The sequence below is a fragment of the Lygodium microphyllum genome, chromosome 24 (genome assembly GCF_053477565.2).
Source record: "Lygodium microphyllum isolate KBCC chromosome 24, Lygodium_microphyllum_v1.1.10, whole genome shotgun sequence".
Taxonomy (NCBI): domain Eukaryota; kingdom Viridiplantae; phylum Streptophyta; class Polypodiopsida; order Schizaeales; family Lygodiaceae; genus Lygodium; species Lygodium microphyllum.
Window position 1 is genome coordinate 113,025,205 of NC_141158.1, and position 25,708 is coordinate 113,050,912.

The 25,708-nt window shown below is 38.9% G+C and overlaps 1 protein-coding gene and 1 pseudogene across 1 annotated transcript; both read right to left on the minus strand.

Annotated features, from left to right (window-relative positions):
* Nucleotides 1-24,691, minus strand: part of LOC148015531 (wall-associated receptor kinase-like 20) — a 172,114-nt pseudogene extending 147,423 nt beyond the window's left edge.
* LOC148015533 (uncharacterized) lies at nt 24,016-25,490 on the minus strand. The gene is made up of 3 exons (XM_087665876.1): nt 25,031-25,490; nt 24,836-24,894; nt 24,016-24,745 (listed from the first exon to the last, which is right to left on the minus strand). The coding sequence occupies exons 1-3, from the start codon at nt 25,353-25,355 to the stop codon at nt 24,716-24,718; spliced, it is 414 nt and encodes a 137-aa protein (XP_087522002.1). The 5' UTR covers nt 25,356-25,490; the 3' UTR covers nt 24,016-24,715.
* Nucleotides 25,491-25,708: the final 218 nt, after the last annotated feature.

Below are 25,708 nucleotides of genomic sequence, written 5' to 3' on the forward strand. Positions count from 1 at the left end.
GGATTGGTTGCACAAAGAATTTGGAGAAAGAAGAGAGAGATAATGGTGCAATCACCACAACAACTGAGTGGGAGTACACTAGAGGATGCTTACCAAATGTAAGTAAAATGTTTAAAAAATATTTGTATATGTTATGGATGATAAGTGGTTTAAGGATGTGGTACAAATAGGATTTATTGCAACAATCAAGCATTGTGCCAATGGATTTATAACCATTGACTCCACAAAGCTGTGGTAATTCAATCATGGGACATTGGTATTGCCACAACAATGTGAATAGGCGAGTTCTATTTAAACACAAAGATTTCATATGAACACATACCATGAAGACTATTCTTGATTTTGTTTACTTTGTAAATACTTTATTATAATATATTTCTACTTTTACTTCAACAAGTTGACTTTCAACTAGTGATGGAGAATACCAAATGGTGGCATGTGATCCCAATCTCCCCACACTTTAGAGGGATATATAATACTTTTATATCTATTGAGTATATGGATGATGCTCCTCATATTACACATGTGTCGATCATAAACCAATAGAGGTAGAGAATGACCATGGTGTGGGAGACACAAATTATGATAATGCTAGCATACATGAGGATAAACATGCAGCCATTCTTGATGATAATGATGATGAGTATAGTGACAATACTAGTAGGGGACTAGATTTATTTGTAGATTTAGATATTGAGATGAACCTTGAAGTAGATAGTTTAGAAAGGGTTGGTCTCATTCTGGATGAGACTAAAGATCATCATCATAAACATTGTACTTTTGTTTTTATTTTGTAATTCCATGACTTTTATATATCTTACATCTCTCATATTAAAGTTCTTAGTGAGTATATAAAATTGTTAAGTAATCTCATTAATAAACATAATATTAATTTGTGACTATACGTAACAATGTGTTTGCAAGTCTAAACATTTGAAGTTTGTTTCATAATTCATTTTTCATAATTTTAGAAATCCAATAAGAGAAAATATGTTTCGATGAATTGATTATTATTTTGCACATCTAATTGATACATGTTGATATATAGTGTAAAATCATGTGGATTTTGAACACAATTCACCCATGGTTATAAAAATTTGTTTCCATACGAAAGTAACTACTAAATGTCTCCAACAAATTTCATTGACCTAGGAAGTGCACACATATAAACGTCACTTTTAGCAAAAATTTTGATGTGGTCATGAATTAGTGTCAAGTCTCTTTGTCTTTGGCCCAATATTGTTGTAGTGTATGTATATATTAGAAAGTGATGATTATTATACAAATAATGTGCATTATTAATATTTTATTATATATTACATGTATTGTATTATTATATCCATATCATATAGATCATATATGCATCATATAATATCATATTATTAATTTGTATAATATAATGTATATTGTATACTATATCATACAATGCGTATTATATTATTATTAGAATATTCATACTATCTCTTATTGTAGGATTTACCAAGGCTCCACCTATGGTCATTGGATGATTCCAAATTATCAAATGAAATATATATATATATATATATATATAAAATAAAAGGCACACACACACACACACACTCACACATACATATATATTGCAAGTAAGTTGTCACCTTTCTCTTCTACCTTTAATTCTCAATAATGTCCGAGGGTCTATTCCAACTTTCTTTTCTCCCTCCAACATGTGTACACACCAAACTCTCTCCCTCTCTAGGCTATCACTTCTATTTTCTAGTTCCTCTCTTGCATGTGTCCTTCAATGCAAGACATGCATTTGCATGAACAAAGAAGTCCAAGCCTTGAGAAAAGAAGAATGTGAGAAGAACGAGATGATTTGGAGGAAAGAAGGTGCGAATACGAGGAGAAGAGAACTGGGAAGGTGAGTAAACACAACCCAAAGCCCTTCTTAAGCCGAGTGTTGGAGTCATGTACAATCACTTCTCTACAATCCCCACCAAGCAATGCTACTACCTCTCCTAGTAGCTTGAAGCAAGCCTAATGTAGATTCTTAGTTCCAAATATCTAATTTGATATCTTATAGCTTAATATTTTCTTAATGTAGAGCATTAAGATCTACATAGAAGAGAACAAGGCATGCATCAAACTTAAAATGCATGAAATGGATCTTTAGAAAGTGGAAACTAGGCCCGTGAATCAAAGACAATTGCAGTTAGGTTGTTGACTCGTAATTCAATGAAGCATGGTAGGTCGTCACACACTACCTCCTAATTCCATCAAGCATGAGGAAGAGATTCTCCAAGAAGCTAAGATTTGAAACACAAAAAACAATGGCAATCTAAAGATGAAATCTATTTGTACCCTTGAAGTCACAACAAGATTGGCACTAAAGGGAGGGTGCAAGATAAGGGGTAGATAGTAGAAGTATTCCCTATTGAGATGGCAAGCTCAACACGTTGTCGGAGGGGCTTTTGTCGAAAGGTTGAATCCACGGGGGATCAGTGGTAGAAGGAAGTAGAGATAGGAGATGGAAGAGAAGAAAGAGAATATACAGGTGGTAAACACGACAGAAACAAATCACAATGAATTGAATCCATATGTATTGAAAGAACCTGGAATCTCCGCACTACTCAGAAGCAATCTCTAGACATTAGATCTCCTGGAGCTTCTTCGTAGAATAAAACGTGCATAAAAATTACAACTCCTTCTCTGCTGCTCAGAACCCAAATTTGACGACTCCCTTGGCTCCGAAAGGGGGGTAAAACTTTAGGGCACCTGCTCACGGATCTCCCAGATCACTCCTTCTTCTTCTTTTAGTTCAATCTCCTGTTTTTAGCCTATTTACAGTAATCACAACGTGTGCAATTTCATTAATCTATCTTTTTTATGAAAAATCTCCTAACTGGCTGAAAAAGCAACTAGCTTTTTGCATGCCATCCTAATCTAGAAGCTTTTTCTAACTTTTTAGAATTTTTACAATAAATAATATAAAAAATAGACTAAAATTATCCAAAAATCTAGTATTTTCGGATAATCCATGTAACTCACACTAGTACTAATAATGGCTCAAATCATATTGAATCTCTAGATCAATAAAGAAGTCGGATGATGATGCATTCCATACTTTTGCACACTGTGTCCTCATAACATCATGACATCCACCCCCTCTAAACCTGCACATCCTCTAGTATGTGCCAAAATCCTAGTTGTCAATGGATTCTGAGTTCTCCTCATCCTCTGCGACCATGTCCTTTACTTCTTCATCTTCCATATCTTCCTAGCTAGCCCCTATATCAAGACCACTATTTTCTTCCAATTCTAGCAACTCATAGGTAGTAGATTCTCACCTTTTGAATAATTTGATTCTTTTCCCTGCTACCGGAAGTTTGATGGCTGTCCCATCCATCTCATTTAATGCATAAGTAACATTATCAAACACTTGTCTTACCACATAGGGTCCAAACCATCTTTTGGAAACTTTATGCATGGCACTGTGCTGGTTATCTAAACTGCTATCATAAACCAATACCCAATCCCCATCTTGTATGGTTCTTGGTCTCAGTCTATGCCTTTTGTGAAACCGTTTCTTGTTCTGTAACCTTATTGCCCTTAACTTTGCAGTTGTTGCCTCCATGTCTTCTGACTTTCTTTCCAACTCTCTAATGCAAAGGCCAACAACTCCTCTCAATTCAACTCCTCCTCCCAAGGTAACATACTCCATGTGACTCTCATCTCTTCTATCGGCATGATAGGTTCTTGACCATACATCAATTCTGCAGGCATATATCCCGCAACAGCACTGTGAATTGTTCTGTCAGCCCATAAAGCATAAGGAAGCAATCGTGGCCACTCTTTTACCTTCTCTCCACATGCTTTTGCCAATGCCTTCACAATAGCTGGATGGCCTCTTTCACTTTTTCCATTTCCTTCACGGTTATAGGCTAAAGTTAAAGCAAGCTTTATCCCCAACCGTGCAAAGAATTCATGAGCTTCATCTTCATCCAACTCACCCCTATCTGCTGTAATTTTTCCCACACAGCCATATCGACAAAAGATCTCTTCTAAGAGAAAAATACACATAACATTTGTTGTCTTAGTACGTAAATCTTTCCCTTCCACTTGATTAGTCAAGTCTTCACAAGCAAGCACAAGATACCTCATTTGCCAAAGACCTGAAGGCATTGTGACCAAATCCACCACCCACTTAAAATGAACAGACAATGGATATGTGGGTTGCAATCCATCTCGATGTCTCACAGTTGAATACATTTGACATGGCATACATGTTTCCACAAAGTGAGAAACATCCTTATACATACCCTGCTACCAATATCTTTCTTTGATCTTTGTAAAAGTACCCGAACACCTCTATGACCAGCCCATAAGCTTTCATGAAATTCTTGCATAACAGTTACTTGTGAAGCTCTATCACCCAAAACTCGCAATGGCATACCCTGTTTCTTTTTAGCATGTTTCCATAAGTATCAATCTTTTAAGAAAAATCCATAGGCTTTCCTCTTGATCTTCTGAAACTCCTCATCTGATCATTCATCTCTCTTTGTGAATGTACTAAGATATTGACCAATTCTCAGCCACTCTCCTGCATATTTGTCTTCCAAAAACACATCTACACAAGATGCAAAACATCTAAAGTGTATTCTCTTTGTTGTCCAAGCTTCTGTTAATGATGTAGCAACACCTTGCATTGCTAAATTCACTCTTGCAACATCATTTTCAACCGTAAGAAATTCATCTTCTTCCTCCTCATCCATCATTCCATCTTCATTCTCATAGCGTGCTCGAGATAACATGTCTGCCACACTGGGTTATCTCTTCCTGCAACATGCTGAAATTCATGGTTCAAAGATTTGATGTATGCAATCCACCGGAGCATAGCAATGTCCGAGGTAGCACAACTAGTAATCATACCCAATATCAGCAAACAATCTGTCTCAATGACTAAATGAGCACCCATAAAATACTCCTTATCACATTTAAGGGATGTCATAATTCCCCATAATTCTCTTTTAACCTATGGATACCTTCTCTATCATTCAGTCAATACTTTAGCACCAAAGCATATTGCATATCTTTGCCTTCCTCATCATCTTGCCCAATTTCCCATCCAATTCCAATTGGGCTTGTATCAACAGTAATAATGATGAGCTTTCCATGTAAATAGTCAACCTTTCTCAATGTAGGAGCAGATTTTAAGAGATGCTTCAATCTATTCATTGATTTCTGATGCTTTCTTTCCCAATGAAATCTCTAATCTTTCCTTAGAATCTGATAAAGAGCATCAGCTACATGTGCAAAGTGAGGAATCCAAATCAAATAGAACTCACATGCACCCAAGAATCTATGCACCTCTGATACATTCATGCATAAATCTTGCATTCTATCAATCCCATCTATATTTGCTGGTGATGGCCTCTTCTACGCACCTCTTCTAAACATGTCAAAATCCTCTCACAATCCACAATATGGTCTCCAACAAACTGTCTACATCCATGAGCATCCATCTCTTCATTCTTTTCATCCACTGCACACCCTTGGGCATCATCCAAGAAGGGCATAGTCAATTGTGGTATAAAATCCCTGAGTACCCTATTCATAGCATTTGTCATGTGTGCCAATGAGTTTGTTGCACCCTGTGGGAGAGTACACATCCGTACTAACCCCAAAGGAGTTTTCATGGTTGTGATATCCCTGCTTTCAATTGCAAGCTGAAATTGATCATAACTCGAGTAAAGATCACCCAAAGAATAGATCGCTCTGCTTGCAAAAGCCTTTGCAAATTCATCAACCACAGAACCTGCACCCACATTTCTTATGGTCACTTGATTGATCGGTTGCATGTCTTGAATAAATCTCAAAGCCCCATTCTTTTTGGGCACAGTAAACCAACGATTTGAGTACGGGGCTGAAGAAGGCTCCAAGATCTTCATGTGAATCTTTTCATTTAGCAAAACCATTAGCTTTGGCAAGTAAGCTTTAGGCACTGGAATAGGCCTCAAGTTCCATGGTACATGTGGCACAATAAATATGACCATAGGAGAGACAACATTTGGATCCACACAACCTATTTCACTTGGCTGAAATGCAAATGCCTTCCCATGTCTAGCCAACGTTCGCATAAAACAGTCTCTCTCAGCAGGCAAAAGAAACCCTTCTGCACCAACTTTCAATTCCTGTAATATTTCAGATGTAAACTGATGACCTATATCTTGAGGATCTCGTAATCTTGACTAGCTTGATACATTTTCATACATACCCTCACTCTCTGGTGGAAATGGCAAAGCAATTGGTTTCACCTTTTTGTCAACTTTCTTGTACTTTGTCTCCACAAGTGCTTCAGCCCATTGTAATCCTTCCAATTGAGCAAACAATGCTATAACATCATACATATCCAAAGAACATACTGACAACACTCTGTTTTCAGCCTCATTTTCTACATGTATAGTTGCTGAAATTTCAGCCATAGTGTCATTAATATTCAGCCCATAAAAGATGCCTGAAATGCCATCATTTTCAGCTAACAACCCCAATGCTCTCAGTTCCTTAGTAGCCCATTTCATAGATATGCGTTCAGCCCTACACAGCTTCCATAGGCTTAAACCAACATGAATTGTTTACTGTAAACTGAGAATTACCAATAGCAAATACATGCTTCATTTCATCAAGAGGCTAGTCTCCAGGCGAGTACACCCACTGAACAACACTACCGTAGCCCCGCATTATAGCAGTGCTTAATGGAAATCTAGGTCTTTGAATTTCCTTGCATTTGGAACCAAAGGAGACTCTCGAAGTGTATCTCGATTTCTAGGATGATTAACACAAACAGTAAGAAATTGGACTGCTTTCCTCCCATCCTTGCTTCTGACTCTTGCATAAGCATAACCATCATCAAGCAACTTTGTTTCCATACCCACACCTATAATATAGCAGTGTCCCAAAATTGCTACATATGAGGAATTATCTTGCACAAAGAAGTGTTGCTCTTCCTGTACATCACCAATCGTCACTTTTACATTAGGACATGCAGCATAGAGCTCCCCTGAAGAATTATTTGCATCCCTCATTCGCCAACAATGATCAATTTTTAGAGGCCATGCACCATTTTCATACAATCCACGCTCAATGACATTTATCTCAAACCCATGGTCAAGTAAAGCAACACAAGGAGTTTCACGCTCCCCTATTTTCACTACCGTTTCAATGGTAGCTCTAGCCCAATGATTTGTTGTGTAGTGACTTCAAGGAATAAATCCTAGAGTCTCTTCTCCATATTGTTGCATTTTCCTTACTCCACCATGCATATTGCTACAAGACAATGCATTTTCAGCCACTTTCTTCTCTTTTCCACATGTTGTCCATTGATTAGTAGCATCCTTCGCATAGACAATCATGTACTCACTTCATGCTCATATTCAGCCCAAATACCCAACAGAGCAGTTTTCTCTTCAAATTGCAGCAATGCACTAGTGGTATCACCAAGAAACTAACGCTTCCTTTTAATTATGTCAATGATATCATCATGAAATTCTCGCTTGGCAATGCCAAGCACCTCTCCCAAGGTAAATTCCACCTGACTGTTAAAGATCCGTTCTTCAAGAACCTTCTTAAGATCTGTGGCTATCTCAATGTTAGATTGCAACTTATATCTTGGCTGCTTGCCCTTCTTTTTGCCCTCTTGTTTGTTATGTTGTTTTTTCTCCTCACTGACCTCTTCCATATCATGCTCGGGAGGTAGTTGATTTGCAGCTTTAGGCTGATCCACACTTCTTCTTGTCATTCTTTTAGATGTCCCTGCAATATCTTCATCTCTTTTTCGTTTTTCTTCCACAAGTACATCCGTGTTTTGTACCTTTGCTAAATATGCATACACTGAATATGCATCTACCGGTGATTCCCAACCAGTTATGCCACAAATGTCTTGCCCTACTTGAGACATTTCACTATCACTAACCTTTCTCTTTTTAACTGCATGTAAATCATGTGTCCATATTTCAGCCTTTGGATCAACCATCACTTTGCCATGCATTCTATCCAACTGTAGACCAAAAGTAGAGGCATGTACCACCGCATAAGCATTTTGGACAGCCAAGAATTCCAACAAATTCTACATACCTCCCTTTCCAAAATTCAAAGCAAGAGGCAATCCCGTTTCTTGTGCATGGATCTTGCCATCTTTCCAAAAGATAAGCTGTCATGCGAAGGCCTCCTGATAGGCAGCACAATCCTTTCTCTCGTGCTGCAAACTGTCACACCACATACATCTTTTTCCAGGCTTAGGGGCTGCTGCCTATCCCCTTTCCTCTTGTACTTTTTCATCCAATTTTGCAACCTTCAATTGAAGATCCTGCATACTTTTGACTAATTCATCCAAGATATCTTCCCTAACAGAGGGAACAATAGTAGGTACAGCCATAGGGTTAGCCACAGAAGCAGGTGGCTTACTGGATACTTGAACTGTTTTGCCGTAACATTGGGCAAGCTAGAGACATGCAATCTTTCTCTTCTTCTTTGCTTCTTCACAAGCATAGTAACAGCTTCCTTCACATGTCTCTATTCTGTTTTCAAACATGTCTCTGTAGTCAGATCCTCCAACAAATCATCAAGCTTCTCTTGAAGCTTAAGATCAGCTGCCTATAGAAACAATTCAATTTTCTGATTTGCAAGAGCTTGCTGTTCTACAAGATCCAACTGCTCAAATTGACTTTCAAATTCTCTTAACAATTCTGTAGCCACAAGACCCTTATTGGGTTGTATAACCCACTCTTGAAAAGTCTTGTGAGTAATCAAACTGGTGTCCTCAATGTAAAAATCTTCCCTGAGTGTCTTCTTGAAGGCTACCCAGCCTGCATCTTGTAAGTATGATTCAGTAATTCGTGCTTTCAGTTCATGAACAGTAACACGTGCAAAATACCGGCTCCATGTAGATTGAGCCACTCCAAAGAATTCCATCTTCTAAGCATAGGTATGTATATATGCAGATACATTCCTGCCATTAAATAACTTCACCTCATGCTCAAGTGCTTGCAAAACATTCATCACAACACTTTTTTTTTTAGCAGAAGCTTGCATCACCTGTTGTTGTTGGTGTACCTGCATAAGAATATTCATATTTTGCACCAATTGTTGCAAAACATTACTGAAGATTGTATTCAAAGGTTCTTCCATCTTATCTTTCCTTCTTCTGTGACGACCTTTCACGTTGGGTTCACCAATGTTGGAGGGGTTTTTGTCGAAAGGTCGAATCCACCGGGGATCAAACGTAGCAGGAAGTAGAGATAGGAGATGGAAGAGAAGAAAGAGAATACACAAGTGGTAAACACGACAAAAACAAATCACAATGAATTGAATCAATATGTATTGAGAGAACCTAGAATCTTCGCACTACTCAGAAGCAATCTCCAGGCATTAGATCTCCTGGAGCTTCTTTGTAGAACAAAACGTGCATAAAAATTACAGCTCCTTCTCTACTGCTTGGAACCCAAATCTGATGGCTCCGTTGGCTCCGAAAGGGCGATAAAACCCTAGGACACCTGATCACGGTGTCAAAGGGTTTTCGAAAGAAAAGTTGCGTCCACAAAGGACCTTGACAAATTTCAAGATAGAAGATCAATCATGTGAATAAGCAAGACGAGAAAATGATGCCAAGTAACAATTGTATTACTACCAAGATGTTTACAAAATACAAGATGAATTCCAATCTGATCAGTCCATTGGTTTTAGGCCACCCTATTTAATTCTGCACCATTTGTAGATCCTTCTGCTATAATGATCGTATGGATCTTTGAAGCTCCTTCTTGCATGTCAGCATGAGAAGAAAAATGCAGGCGAGCTTTTCTTGGGGATATATTGGTCTTTTTAACCGGCCAAGATGATGTGAAAGAAGCTCTGCACCTTTTGGAGGACGAGGCTAACAATGTATCAAACGGATTAGCTGTAGCCCCTCTTTATGCAGGGCTGTCTTGGTCAGATCAAGAAATAGCTCTGAATCCTACACCAAGGGGGAAGAGGAAAGTGATTGTGGCAACAAATATTGCAGAAACTTCCCTGACCCTGGAGGGTATCGTTTATGTTGTTGATTGTGGTTTCTCCAAGCAACGATTTTATAATCCGATTAAAGATGTTGAGGCACTGGTAACAACACCCATATCAAAAGCATCTGCCCAACAGAGGGCTGGTAGAGCTGGCACAGTCCAGCCTGGAAAATGTTACAGATTGTACACAGAAGAAGCATATATTAACGAGATGCACGATGAGAGTATTCCTAAAATCCAAAGGTCAAATTTGATCTCAACTATCTTTCAGTTTAAAGCATTGGGCATAGACAACATCATGCGTTTCGATTGGCTTGCATCTCCGTCACCTAAAGCAATGGTTAGAGCACTTGAAACTCTTTATGCCACTGGTGCTATAGATTCTGATGCAAAATTAGCATCACCAGTTGGCTTTCAAATTTTCATGTCTCCAGCACATTCGAGGTTTTCACAGTAGGTCCCCATACACCGTACAAGATCATCCTATGCTTGCAACACCTTCAGGCGGAAGGCATTTAGCTGTGTGGAATACTCAATTCTTTTACGAATTTCAAGTTGTTTCTCCTTCTATTCATACTCCTGCCTAATCTTCCGCTTCTCAACCTCAACAATTTGCAATTTCTCAATGTTGAACTCCTGCATCAGAGAGTACAAATTTCCTTTGCGGAGACACCGATTTCGTTATCTTTCTCCTTGCTTTCTGTCTAATGAACTAGACCATCTGCAGAACGTGCTTGGAGACCTCTGAGTCATTCCTCTTCGCCATGTAATATGGTGTTGGAGCTTTTTTCCCCTCCGCAAATTTTCTGATCTGGCCTTTTCAGCATATTTTCCATCTCTGTCATCGTATCTGCACAAACCATACTATCATACATCCCATCTATATGCTTATCATCCTCTAAAATACCTGCATTTTTCAAATCTTTCTCCTTCCTGCATATGTACTGCCTGGCAGCTCTAGGCAACTTAGAAATCTTCTGATAACTCATCGAACTGTTTGCTGAAATTCCAACAAAATTGGAGGAGAAAACACTACTGCCAGGAGGCGAGAACTCCAATCTCCTCTGCTTTGTACCACCATCGTCTCACGGAACAACAGTACCTAATGAAAACCCGAATCCCTCACAGTGGGCAAAGGCGCATCTCGAAGAGTATCCCTGTTTCTAGCATGATTTACACACATAGTCATAAACTGGACTGCTCTCATACCATCTTTACTGCGAATCCATGCATAAGCAGATCCATCATCCATTACTTTCGTCTCCATGCGTATCTCTGTGATGAATGGCTATCCTAGGATTATGGGGTAAGAGCATGAATCCTACACAAAGAAATGGAAATCCTCCTCTACATCTCCAATAGAAATCCTGACACCGGGACAGGCAGCATACAAATCACCTGCAATGTTGTTGGCGGCTCTCATACGCTACCCATGCTCTGCATCCATAGGCCATCTATTACTTTCATAAACTCCACGAACTATGAGATTAATCTCTGAACCATGATCCACCAAAGCAACATAAGGCACCTGTTTCTCTCCAATTTTTACCATTGTTTCTGTAGTTTCCCTAGCCCAATGACTCCGCAAAAAATGGCTGCGCAGTACCAAGATAGGCTCATCAATTTTAGCATAATGCATAGGCAAACCCTCTTCTCTGTCTGCGGAAAAACAAAAGCATTCTTGACCATAACCTCATCCTCATCCTCATCCAACTCCCCAATCAAAACTCCCTGTGTATCAGTAGTAGGCAATGTATGTCTTTTTCTCTTCAGGACTTCTTGGAACGGATCTTGAAACTCTCTTTTCTTGATGCCCAAAACCTCAAAAATAGTAAAAGTCACCTCACTGCCAAGTATCTTATCATTAAAGATTTTCTTCATGTCCATAGATGTCTCAATATCAGACATTAATCTAAATCCTGGCTGCTTTCTCTGTCTAGGTTCCGGCCTCTTTTCTTTCTTTTGAGCATCTTCCATTTGTCGTTCTGGTCCTGGTCTCGAAGACGGCCCTGCAGTAGGTGGAGTAACAAACTCACCCCCTCTAGTCTTTTTAGTTGCATTTGGATTCTCTTCATCTCTCTTATGCTTCTCCTCAACAAGTACATCTGCTCCCTGAGACTTAGCCAAGTAGGCATAAATAGTGTACCTGCCAACAGGCGAATCCCAACCTGTCTCAGATCTGATGCTAGAACCTGCACTAGTCAAAACAGTCTGCTGAATTTTCCCCTTATTTGCTGTCTCTATAGCATAGGTCCATAATGCTAACTGACTCTCTAAACCTTTCTCAATCTGGACTCCATATGCAGAAGCATCTCCTCTAGCTGCCACATAAGAAGTATGCACAGCCATGTCATCTACTAATTTCTTCATTCTGCCTTTCCCAAAATTGGTAGCAAGCGGAGCTCCTATTTCAATCAACCAGATCTTGCCATCTTGTCCCCAAAATACCAAATTCTTCCTCCTTGCATCTTGAAAAGATTCACAATCCCTGCAATGCTGATGGTCCGTACTATCACACCAAATACATCTTCGATCTCTCCTAGGTGCACTAGGAGTACTAGAAGAAATAGTAGGCGTGGTCGAAGCAAACTACTCTTTTAATTTTCCCATCAATTCTGCTTTAACTGACTCCAGTGTCAAATCCGTTATGCCTTTGATTATGTCATCAAGAGAGGAAGGAACCAAAGGAGCATATGATTTTGGAGTAGGAGCCGGCATCGGTCTTGGAACTGGAGGAACGGGATGATTAGAAATAGTAGGCACTGGCATAGGCCAAGTAACTGGCTGAGGAAGAGAAGAAATGACAGGGGTAGAAGCAGACATAGGAGCAAAAGACGGTGTCGGTGTCATACATTAGGGCCAAAAACGTTTCAAAAATGGCACTTGTAAGAAAATGATTAAGTTACTAATTAGTTGAGGTTTTAAAATAATGAACCCTCCAAATTTGGCCATTCAGACGTGATTAATGAGAGAATTTATTATTCATTTAAGAGGTTAGCCATTAAATGCCTAAGGACGTTAACTCATGTCAGAGGTCACTTTTCGGCCATTATTCTTTCATTTTGAATATTTTACTATCACGTTTCCCACCAAAATCACGCTTCTTTTTTCGCCTGCATTCATTTGAATCATCGTTCTCTCCTCTTCACTTTGTTTCTTAGTTCTTAAAGTAGATTTTACTCTGTCGTAAAATTTCTCACCAAAATCACGTTCGGTTCTTACCAGCAGCGTGCATTGGTCTCCCTTCGTCTCCCTTCGTCTCCTTTCACAAAATCTTGAGAAGGTGATCAACAATCAAAAGAGTCTCTACACAGAGGATCAATACCACTTACTTGCCGATTGAGCTATAGAGATATGGTCCTCCATGGACCTGAGACGAGATCATCTTGTTAGTTTTCAGCAGACCCAACTAGGTTGGGACATCCAAGCCGCATCTTTACTTCAACCCCTAAGATATCCATTCTGTAAGATTTTGTTTCAACTAAATCCAAGCTTTTTCTTCAATCTCTTCAATTTGATTCATAAGAAAATGGGTAAAAGAGTCCCATGGTGTTGATGCAAATTGGTAGGGATAGATATACTAAGGATAATCCTTAAGCTAATAGAATAGAAAGTGAAAATTTTCACTTTGATCTTGACACTTGAAAATAGAATATCTTCATTATACAGTGTTGTAATATCAACTTTTTAGCAAGGACTAATTGATAAGACAAGGATAATATATTATAATTAGAAGAAATGAAGTACTTTGATTTCTGGGAGATAAAAATATTTACCTAGTAATAGATTAAAAATATTTATTATTCAATTTTGTCTCTTAAAATATAAAAAAATTAAACAAGTAATAGATAGAAGTATTAGTGATATTGTGTATCATATCAACTTTAGGACTAAGATGATTTTATGTGTGCAGGATGCTTCGAAGAATATGAAGGATACAACTTCTTACTTAATATTAGCTCTTGGGAGTATTTTTCTCATCATACCCTCAACTATGATTAGCACTATGGGGTTTCAAGTTTCAATATCTTCAATTGTGATTCTTATTAGCACTATCAGATTTCAATACCTAAATGGTGGCTTGATGTCATGGGATGATACTACTCATGATATCATATCCTAGCAAATCTCTTAAGATCTATTCCCTTGATTTGTAAGAAGAAATAGAAAGGACTTGAATCTATTTCTTTCTCTCAGAACTCTGATTCTAAAGCAGACTGATTTTATAACTGAAAGCATCACTACATTATTGATGCTTTATCCTTGTATATCTTTTTTCAAATGTAATATATCTCAATTTCACAAAAAAAAGACCATCAAAATAATCAGTCTCCATTTCACAAAAAAAATTTACATAACTTTATTAGGCTCTGAAAAAATTTTAGAAATTTTTAAAGCTTTTTTTGAGCTCGTTTGTTATTTTAAAAATATTTTTAAGCAAAAAACGACCGTTTTTTGGGTCTCTTTTAGCATTGACGATACGGCGTGAATATGGGTATCCGAGCGTCTCGGATACCCATATTCGCGCCGTATCGTCAATTGCTAAATTGACGATACTTAGCAATTGACGATACGGCGCGAATATGGGTATCCGAGCGTCTCGGATACCCATATTCGCGCCGTATGGTCAATGCTAAATTGATGATACGGCGCGAATATGGGTATCCGAGACACTCGGATACCCATATTTGCGTCGTATCGTCAATGCTATTTGTGGGTGGTTTTTTTGGTGATTTTTTGGGTCTCTTTTAGGCCGTTTTTTGCTTAGAAATATTTTTAAAATATAAAAGTAGCTCAAAAAAATTCAAAAAAATTTCCATGAGTTTATTAGGATTTGAAAAAATTTTAGGAATTTTTAAAGATTTTTTTGAGCTCATTTGCTATTTTTAAAAATATTTTGAAGCAAAAAAGGCCTAAAAAGACCCAAAAAATCACAAAAAAAACCACCCAAAAATAGCATTGACGATACGGCGCGAATATGGGTATCCGAGACGCTCGGATACCCATATTCGCGCCGTATCGTCAATGCTATTTTTGGGTGGTTTTTTTTGTGATTTTTTGGGTCTTTTTTAGGCCTTTTTTGCTTCAAAATATTTTTAAAAATAGCAAATGAGCTCAAAAAAATCTTTAAAAATTCCTAAAATTTTTTCAAAGCCTAATAAACTCATGGAAATTTTTTTGAATTTTTTTATAGGTTTAAGATCTCACAAAAAATAAGTCATTACAAGGGGGGTGTACTTTGCACGCGCATGTTTACTCCTTCACGATACTAAGGGAGGAGGACCCCTATGGAGATTTTGTTGTGCCACTCTTGCACCATATCAAGTCATCCATGATATGCAGCGAAAAGTATAGTACCAAACATTATGCTTTTTGCCACGTTCGCGCCGTATGAACTGCTCCACGATACGGTGCGAATATAACCCTGCGAAAATTTGGCTTTGCTGCTCTCACGTCATATCAACTTATCCTCACATGGTTGACTTTATGAATTTATGAATTATCCTTACATTGTTGTTGCTCATGCTCATAAGATCACCCTAATGAATAAAGATTTTAATATGATTAGCAGAATAAGGTACCGAGGATGATGTTTGCAAGAGAAAAATCGATGTAATTGGACCTGTTAATTATAAGAGAATGGGTGAGGTGTATGGGCAAATGGTTATTAATGTTTCTTGCACTTCTGAGGAAGAGGACTATCTTAGCATATCTCATGAGGACAAGTCCATGCTAGTTGTAAAAAGGATATTTAATTGTTAGATTCTGTAGTTTATTATTGCATAAGGTAAGGCATTTTGACTCTAAAAAATTTTAGTATATAGAATAATTGTGCTATTGATTGCAAATAACACTCCTTTATTTTTGCTATTAGCTTTAGGACATTGATTGCATCTCTTAGCCAATAAATCTCTGAAATTATGTGTATTGTTGATCCACTGTTATCAATGGAATTTTTTTTGAGATTTGGTTAAAATATAACAATGTATTTTTTTTAGATTTGGTTCAAATATAACAATGTCTTTCAAAGCTTTTGATTCCATCACAGCTACCATAAATTTTTTTATTACATCGGATACACTCACCAGAGAAATTATCCTCATGAACTCTCTAAGTGGTATCCATGGCCAAGGAAGAATGTGGGTTGAATGGAATACTGCTTGCTTTTTGGTTAATTATTTATTTTATTTGATTATCTATTTTAGTTACATGTTTCCATTTGCAGTGCTGGCAGGCTCCTGACTACCTTCTTGGACACCACATATGAGGATATTGTTGATCCTAGAAAACCATATAACTCTCTCTAGCAAGAAGTACCATTGCAAAGTAACAAAGTCATACATATACTTATGGAAAAAGAGTGCTTTTCAAATGTCTGCAGGACAATAGATTCAAAGATACTCAAGATAGATGGAGTGAATGTAAGTCTCTTTCATATTGTTGGTTTTTTTAGGGACCCCTTTTTACCAACTTGTTACATTTTTTCTCGCAGTGGTGGCAGGCTCCTCTTCCGAAAAGTTTCTACTTAGCCAGGATACCTTCGTTCTTTGTAAATTTGCTGTTTTGAAGCAAGCCACGAAGATATGGAGGGGTACAAACCATGATAAACGTATTCTTCTTGAGATCCTTCCAGCTGTCATGGACTTTTTAATATCCTGAGATATTTTGAATTTGAAACTCTGCACCGTTACCTTGTCAGGAATCTCCCAGTTTAGAGATGAAAGACTTGGCAATGGCAAATCTTCGATATTCCCATACCTATCCGCTTTAGAGGGAACCACATACTGTGCATAATATATAAAAACCTTGCATTCACTAAAAAAAGACACAGTTTGATCGGCATAAATAATGTCTGCCAATACCTTATGAATGGCATGGAAAGTCCCACTTAGGCTTTCCACAGGTTGCCATTCAATACTTGTTGACGGAAAGATATCTACAATGACGAACCGTTTGTTAGAACTTGCATAAATGGAAAAGAATTATATATGTTATTCAACTAATAACTTACAATGTGTTTGTTGGGGAACACATTCGTTTGGAGGCAAGTGCATATCCTTGGCCATGTAAACATGTTGCACCTTGACAAACCAGCCTTCGGGCATAATTTTGAAGGCATTGATATGCCCCTTCCAGTGATGTTTTATATCATCTCGTTTTCTTCTTTTCACCTTATGAGAGCCCTTGCAAGATGGCAGCATGGTAACCCAATCGTTTACAGCAAAGGTTTTGGGCTCAAAATTTCCATCTGCTCCCTGGCTATAGACTGTGCAAGAGTGTATTAAACGAGAAGGACGCCTGGAGGAAGCCATGAAAAGAATGAAAGCACAGAGAAAGAAGCTCAAAGAGGGGTGAATGAACTAAAAAGTAGCGCCAAGAATACAAATGAGTATGTATTGGGCGCCAAAAACAATATTGAAAGATCTCCCGACTTTCAAAGACTCATTATTAATTTCATCACATCTTTGTCACGTATTTTGTCAGATTTGTAAGTAAATAACGTCTTTAGGACTCCAAAACATGTCAGACTTTAGGGGTTTTGGCTAAAAAAGAAGAGAGAATCACGAAATGGACTCCACTATCTCTAAAAAAGAGGAGATAAGAATACCATATTCTTGCACATGTGGCAAACTCTCTTTGGCCCTTTCCTTAATCCCGTGATTAACAAAAGTGCATTTTTTGAAGCGTTTTTGGCCCTAATGAGATCCATTCTGTAGGCGGGTCTTCCATATATGCCTCTTGGTCAAAGTCAAGACCACATCCTGGGCGTCTTGGCAATCTGTTTTAAGACCCATAGGCTTCGCGATCCTCAAGAAGCTCTCCTAATTCTTCCTGAAGAGCAGGATCTGCATCTTGCAAGAAAAGCTCAACTTTCTCAATATCCAATGCTCTTTGTTCAATGGCATCAAGCTGACTATACCTCTCTTCAAATTCTCGTATCAATTCTGAAGCAGCTAGAACTTTGTTTGGCATGTAGACCCACTCTCGGAATGACCGGCGTGTAGCCATCCCAAAATCCTCAAGAAAATACTCCTCTTTTAGGGCCTTCTTAAAATCTTGCCAATGTGAATTTTGAAGGAAAAGATCACTCACTTTTACCCTCAAGGCGGATGTGACAAGGCGAAGAAAATATTTATGAGTCCTATCGGTACTCCAAAAAATCCCATCTTAATCTCATATGTCTTCAAATAAGCCGATACATTATGGCCATCAAATAGCTTCTTTTCATTTTCAACTGCTTCAATCACCTTAGTCGCGCTGATTGCATTCTCTTGCTCCGAATATAGTTGCCTTTGCTGAGACAACTGTTGTTGATGTAACTGCTGCTACTGCTGCATATACAATTGTGTTTGCTGATTTTGAAGCAAAAGCTGCTTTAAATCATCCATAGAAGTACTTGAAGCAGAAGTCGATGATGGAGTCGAAGTAGAGGACAAAGCAGGAATCGTAGAAGGGGCTGAAATTGATGCTGAAGTATCTTCCATCCTCAAATTTTTTTAAATGCGACGCTTTCACGTTGGGTTCACCAAAGATGTCGAAGGGTTTTTGAAAGCAAAGTCGCGACCACAGAGGACCTTGACGAATTTCAAGATAGAAGATCAATCAAGCGAATAAGCAAGATGAGAAAATGATCCCAAGTAACAATTGTATTACTGCCAAGATGTTTACAAAATACAAGATGACTTCAAATCTGATCAGTCCACTGGTTTTAGGCCACCCAATTTAATTCTGCTACATTTGTAGATCCTATATCAAACTGTCCATGGTCAGACTAAATACTTTGTTGACTGCAATCCACTTTCGTGCTTTCTGGAAAGGCGGCTTCTTGTAAGCATTTTTTTAGCCAAAACAATAAACTCAAGCATTAATACCTTGACCTCAAACACTGTGTATAGAAATCAGGAATTCAAAGATACAACACTATCGTGATCTTCTCGGATTTAGGCTATCTAGTGAGACCATAAAAGGCTTCTTGTGCAGGAAGCGAGAAATACAAAGGCAAAAGCTTTCTCCTAAGCTGCCCTGTGATGATGGAGGCTCCTGTGAGAAACAAGCCAGAGTTGGCTACTGACTCCTTGGCTATATTGAATGGGGAAGAAACATTGGCAATCCACTAATATGCTGCATCTACTGCCTGTTTTTCAGTGGATTGTGTCTGTTCAGCAAAAACAGTCACTTTGTCCTAACCATTGGGAGGTAGGCTTTGATAACCTCCACCTGTTGTTCAGAACACTTCCTTGTCTCCTTTGCTTGTCTCTTTTAGTAGCTGAGTCCCAACAATGAAGTGCTACCATTTGTATACAACAACAGTATAAGCTGTTAGACCTCCAATGAAGTTTTTACCACCTTATGATTGGTAACGATCACTGCTATCTCATGATTTACGTCCCATACTGTTTTAACAGACCCTTCACTTTTCCTACTGAATAAGCAATAGATTACTTATGTTCTGCTACTTGCAATCCAAAGTCAACTTCTTAAATATTCTCTCTCTGTACTGGTATCCCAGGAAACATCCTCAAATCTGTCCACTGCCATCATTCACCATATCACGACCAATAAAGACATGCACAAATGTGAGATCCAGTCTACAAAGCCCCTAAGTAACTGTACTCACTATCTCCAGATGACCTTGAACTTGACCTGCAATTTGAGGTCTCCATGTGGTTGAGGAAGGTGATTACTTCGTGAAGAAAACAGCCATACCCAACAATGGCATAACTTTAGACAGAAATGTTAAACAAGTTTTTCTAGAGCTGAATCACATGAGATCGGCAGAAGCACAGAATCGGACGAGTTGCGATGACGCACTAAAGGTCTGCTCTGTTGCGCAGATAGATGGCCTTTTTGATGAATAGAGAAAGAGGAAGAGAAATTGAAGATGCACGATTCCTTCCCTTGATGATTTATTAGCTGTGTAATTTGTACTTTTCCATTGGCACAGTCGAAGCCCCCAAACTCACCTCGCTCATCATCATACTGCTTGGCATCGCTCTCGGTGTCTTCAAGAGGCAGCTGGACCTTGGCTACTATAATCAAAGATATAAACTTCTGCACTGACAATCTTAGTTGCAATGAGAAAAGGATTCTGTGGCATGTAGCAAGCCCAATTCACCTCCCACCTTGCTCCTATCAAGGAGTCCGATGAAGATCATCAATGAAGATCAATCGGCTCATGTTGCTTCTCTACTTGATCTTCAGACAACTTGTCTACAATACCAGCCTTGCCTTTCTCTGTTTCACGTTCAGACAACCCCCTTTCTGTAGGTTCCAGACCTGCTACCTCATTTCTAGGATCCTTACGGTATTTAGTGTGGAACTCTTCTATGCTCATCAACTCCATAGGACTATTATGCTGACTGAATTTCCTTGTTCTAACACAATTACCATCATGCTAGTCATTCCGAGTGTAGCAACGTCAGAGTACTGCTGGAACAAAGCCGCCATATCTGTGGGAAACCTATGAAGTCAAGAGGTAGTAGATGCTTCCTCTTGTTCTTCAATTGTGCCTCTTGAGCAAGTCGTGCCCTTTCCAATTCCTTCCTAGCTCTCTCCAGTTCTTCAATCCGGGTGTTGGCAGCAGATTTCTTCACCCTAATAGGAGTAGACTCTTTTTTTTCTAATCTTCATTACGAGAGGCTAAGAATCAGAACTGCTCCCCCCTTATCAGCAGCTTGCTTTTTCTGCACCAATTTCTGTCATCGAAATTGCTCTTCTTCAGCCAATTTCTGCCTGTCCTCTTATTTTCCGCTTTTTCCTTCTGCTCGATATGTTTCCCCCCAAAAGAGTCATGAGCCCCCTCTCTATTAAACACGGCTCCCTCCATCTTTATCTTTTTGCATTGCTTTTTCTCCTTAAGCCCTGCTCCTGTCTTAGATGGCCACTGCCCTTCCCAAAACACACTGAGCATGCCCCCAAAAAGCAGTGCGTTCCGAAAAAAACTTCCTCTTAGTCCCGAAAAAGCTCATTTCTATGCAAGCTTTGTTAGAAGCTTCTTCTCTCCAATCATTATTTATCCCCTTTCACATAAAGCATATTTGATTTTGATCAAGCAAGGGCTTTTGCACTCACTGAGGTGCGGGTTTCTTGACCTTGATTGAATACACACGCATTCACACGCAATCATGCATTCACACGGAATCATGCACATATAGGCTAAAGAAAATACGGGTACTTCCCGAATAGGTACAGAAAAAAAAGAGGAAAAAAACATCACACACATAGGAAAATGCAAACACAATGACTAGGTATGCACAAAACACAAATGTCACACACACAAACTTTTTGGTGGATTCCACACCTCGGATACGCAACAGTACGACAACGGATCTCCCAGATCACTCCTTCTTCTTCTTTCAGTTCAATCTGCAGTTTTTAGCCTTTTTACAGTGATTGCGACGCGCACGATTTCGTCAATCTGTCTTTTTTATGAAAAATCTCCTAACTGGCTGAAAAAATAACTAGCTTTTTGCATGCCATCCTAATCTAGAAGCTTTCTCTAACTTTTTCGGATTTTTACAATAAATAATATAAAAAATAGACTAAAATTATCCAAAAATCTAGTATTTTCAAATAATCCATACAACTCACACTAGTACTAATGGCTTAGATCACATTGACTCTCTAGATCAATAAAGAAGTCGAATGATGATGCATTCCATACTTTTTCACACTGTGTTCTCATAACATCATGACAATGTGCAGACATTGATGATGGACTGCCTTGCTAGATGGATCTACATGTCTACACTTAGCACATTGGTGGTCATTATGACACTCACATGGCCATTGACTTATCACTTGTTATATTTAGGTTGTTACACCTACCTACAGCTGGCAAAGATATAGCACCAGTCGATTAGTGTAGTCAGTTATACACTATTTGACTTAGAAGGCCACTTTCCTTTGTGATGTATCTTATCTATACTTTGTGTACATTGTATAGTGTGTGGAAGAAGAAGAAAAAATCAGCAAGAAAACGTTTTGGCATCCATCTCTCTTCTTGTGTTCTTGAGTGAGCTTCCTCTTGTGTATACAGTGTGTGTTTGGCGCAGCAGCTCAAGCAAGTCCCCCCACCACACGATTCTTGACATTCCCTCACTTCCTCCTCTGGCCACAATATTAGCAATCCATCACTACTGATGTGTTTTTCCTTCATATCCTAGTAGATCCCATGACCCTAGACATGCATCTGTATGTGTGTGTGTGTGTGTGTGTGTGGTGCGCATACACACACGTGTGTGCAATAGCTACCGAGGTGCTTGGAGTACCTTCATAGGCTTTGCATAGCATTGCCTATATCAATAAGGTCTCATATCCATGATGCGGGTCTTGGTAGCACTATCTCTCAACATGCACCTATCACATAGCAACCCATCCTTCAACCCATCTTGCACTTCCTCCTCCTAAGTGTGATTCATCTCCTCCCATAAAACCATGGTTGCAACATGTAATTAGAGTCCTCTCTCTCTCTCTCTCTCTCTCTCTCTCATGTAAACAATATGATGGTGAAGGTGCTAACAAGGTCTATCATTACATGCAGGGCTGCATATTGATGTGCATAGGCCATCACATAAGTTGTTGATGTCAACCCAATGTGAACCATTGATCACCATGCAGTAGAAGGATGATATCTTCATGCTAATATTTGTCGTTTACGATAATCGCAATAACCACTTCCTTTCTCTTATGGGCTTTGTTTCTTAGGCTTTTTCTTCTCTCTATCCTCTCACAAGTGGAACAATGTATCTTCTTCCAATGTGTCTAATGCTAAGTAAGATTAGTGAAAAGGCCCATCTTTGTTTTAATTATGGAATCCTCAATTATTTTCCTTTACTCATTTGTTCATGAGTTTAAGGTAGCCCACTAACAAGCATATTTGGGGTTGACTTCCCTTGACTTTATCTTAAATTTTTCATGAGTTAAAATGATATTGCCTTTATGAGTTAGAAATGTGCACTATAGAGCAAAGATAATTAGATGGTGCCTAAAGCTATTCCAAACATAGGCTAATAGTATGACATGCAACATGTTTATAGAGTGTAGTAGGTGTATAGAATATACTAGATGTGACAATGTGGGTGTATCACCCACTATCTTCCTTCTTATGTATAATGTTATGAGCTTTGGAGTTCCTATATATTAAATGGAAGCAATCTAAACACACAATTTGCACTTACAAGCATTAGTCAAGTGAAAGTTGAATATATATGGGTGTTTCTCTTCGGTGTAAATGTAGTCTTTGATATTTAAATGATGAGTGAGGTAACTTGTTTGTATGCTTGAGATGAGTAGAGTTAGCATATCACATGGAAGCATGGATATAGTGTGGGCATGGAGTTTGACTAATTCTCAAATGGAAATGTATCAAATACTATGGCTTAGATTTGGTGGAATTGATTCTGTCCTCATCGAGATCACCCAAAACATTTAGAACAAAAATGGGGAGAAGTCTTCTCATATATGGATAATTGGCCATGCGAGTGTGAAAAAACAATATGTGCTTGCTATGATGGATCAATATGAAAGGGGATTAACCTTAAAAGGACAATCCAACAATCTTCCCGCAAAGTAATAATTCTACTTTTATACTATTGTTATAATGTAACTCCTTGACGCTAAAGCTCTCCATGAAAAAAAATAGTATTGTTAGCCTTTCTCTTCGCATGTCTTTGTAAGAATTAATACTTAGCTCATTGTTGATATAATTATAATTTGTGATTCACATTTATGTAGTGTTCTTGCATGTAGTATACTTTAGATATAGTATGGTTTTCGAAAATACCATATATATTAGGAGTCATGCATTTGCTAGAAAATTTGTAAGTTGACAACCTAAAGTTCTTAAATGCGATTGTGCTTATTTGTAATTTACTATATCTTAAATTAACTAAAAAATGCCAATGTCACACAAGTTTGTGCCATATAGCTCATATTGATATAATGGTGAGTTAGGGCCATGAATCATTTATATCGAACAAGATAAGCAATTGGCAATGTCTTTAATTTGAACAAAATTTTACAAATTTGGTTATCATTGAGATCCAGAATGCAAATATTTGGCCTTATCTCATCATTACATATGACTACGAGCTAAGTTTTTGGAGGTATTATATCACCAAAACTCACCTAGATTGCAAGGTAAGAAGGGATAATACAGGGGAATAAACACTCCCTTTATAGGCATCCTAATGAAGTGCACTTATGCAAGTCCTAGCTCAAAACACTAGTGTGCCATACAATGAGTATTATCATATTATTAAAATATTATTATATATGTTCTGTATCATTTTATATGTGTTGCCTCGCAAGTCATTATAGGTTGCACAAAGAGTTCCCATTGGGCACATACTCATAGACCATCAAAGGTAGCTCACTATCAACACATCATCCTAATAACCTCACAAAGTTTCTATGATTGACTTGAGAACTTGCTCTATGCCTTTGATGTTGCCTATCTTAGCTGATTTGATAGCCACCATTGAACCGTTGTCTAGGAATCCCTTGTGCGCTTCCCCAAATCCTCCACATCCCAAGACTCGGTCTCATGCAAAATTGTTGGTTGCTTGTTTCATCTCCCTGCTGCTGAACAGCCTTGCAGACTTTCCCCCACAGTTTGCAGCCAAAATCATAGACCTCTCCCTCACAAGCTTGGCATGGGCAATCCTTGCACTCCGCATACTAGGCAGTTAATGAGGTCAAAACTATAAGTCCAACAGACACAAGAGTAAGTCCTGTAGAGAAACCATGCAAGAAAATAAGAGGGGGCAGATAAAACATAGATTTGTGGCTTTCAGAACTGATCCTGGAAAAAGACATGTTACCAATGGCGTATTCGCTCTTATGAACTCGATGCTGATGCTGTTCCTAACACAGTAAGGAACTGCAGACATAAAAAACCAGAGAAGAATGTGGAGTCAGGAGCTGGGCTTAAAAATGATATAGAAACAGTGCTGAGAGCTGGACACTTTTAAAGCATTCATGAAACTACACTTTTAAAGAGCAAGCAGGCACAGTACCTCTGGGGCAGGCACAAACAGACACGCAGAGTTCGCACCACAGTGGCTGTCCATGGGGCTCATCCCACTGGAGCTGGAGGCCAAAGCGCCAAGAGCTGGGCTGGGAGCCACTCACCCAATTCACCACGCTGGAAAGCCCAGTCGCCAAGCCTGTGAAATTGAATTCATGCCGTAAAACAGCAGCACCGGAGATGGCCAAGGAACAGCAGCGGAGGTGGCGACAGCTCTTCTGGGGGAAGACACTGAGCGGCTGGACGCAGGAGCTCTTCTCAAGAGAGAAATTGCAGGAGGACTGTGCCATTGACCATGGTGAGTGCGCGCGCATCGATGCTCTGCACCGGGTAACTGTACCCCGTCAGGCCCCTGATCTGCAACACCCCTTGGCTTGGGGGTGCATGTGAGAGGGTAGAGAGGATGCCCACAGGAGCTCCCTGGGCTGAGTGGATATGGGACCTCCAGCTCGCCACAGGGAGGGCATATGGTAGCTCCATGTGCAGCCTGATGCATAAGCAGAAGCACCAGGAGGGGAGCAAGCTGCAGTACAATTACAAAAAATTTGGCATGTTACTTACTAGAAACTTGATGTTTTCCTTGAAGATGTATCACAATTGTGGAGTTAAATAATAATAGACATCCCAAAAGTCTACCCTTAGAGTTCCTTGAGCTGCTTGATGTAAC

Bases quoted from the DNA above. Each gene is read 5' to 3' on its own strand.
- LOC148015533 (XM_087665876.1), bottom strand. From the start codon at position 25,355: ATGCGCGCGCACTCACCATGGTCAATGGCACAGTCCTCCTGCAATTTC. The intron at 24,895-25,030 runs GTACTGTGCCTG...TTATGTCTGCAG, and splicing joins TGTTTGTGCCTGCCCCAGAG to TTCCTTACTGTGTTAGGAAC. The intron at 24,746-24,835 runs GTAACATGTCTT...GTTTCTCTACAG, and splicing joins TAAGAGCGAATACGCCATTG to GACTTACTCTTGTGTCTGTT.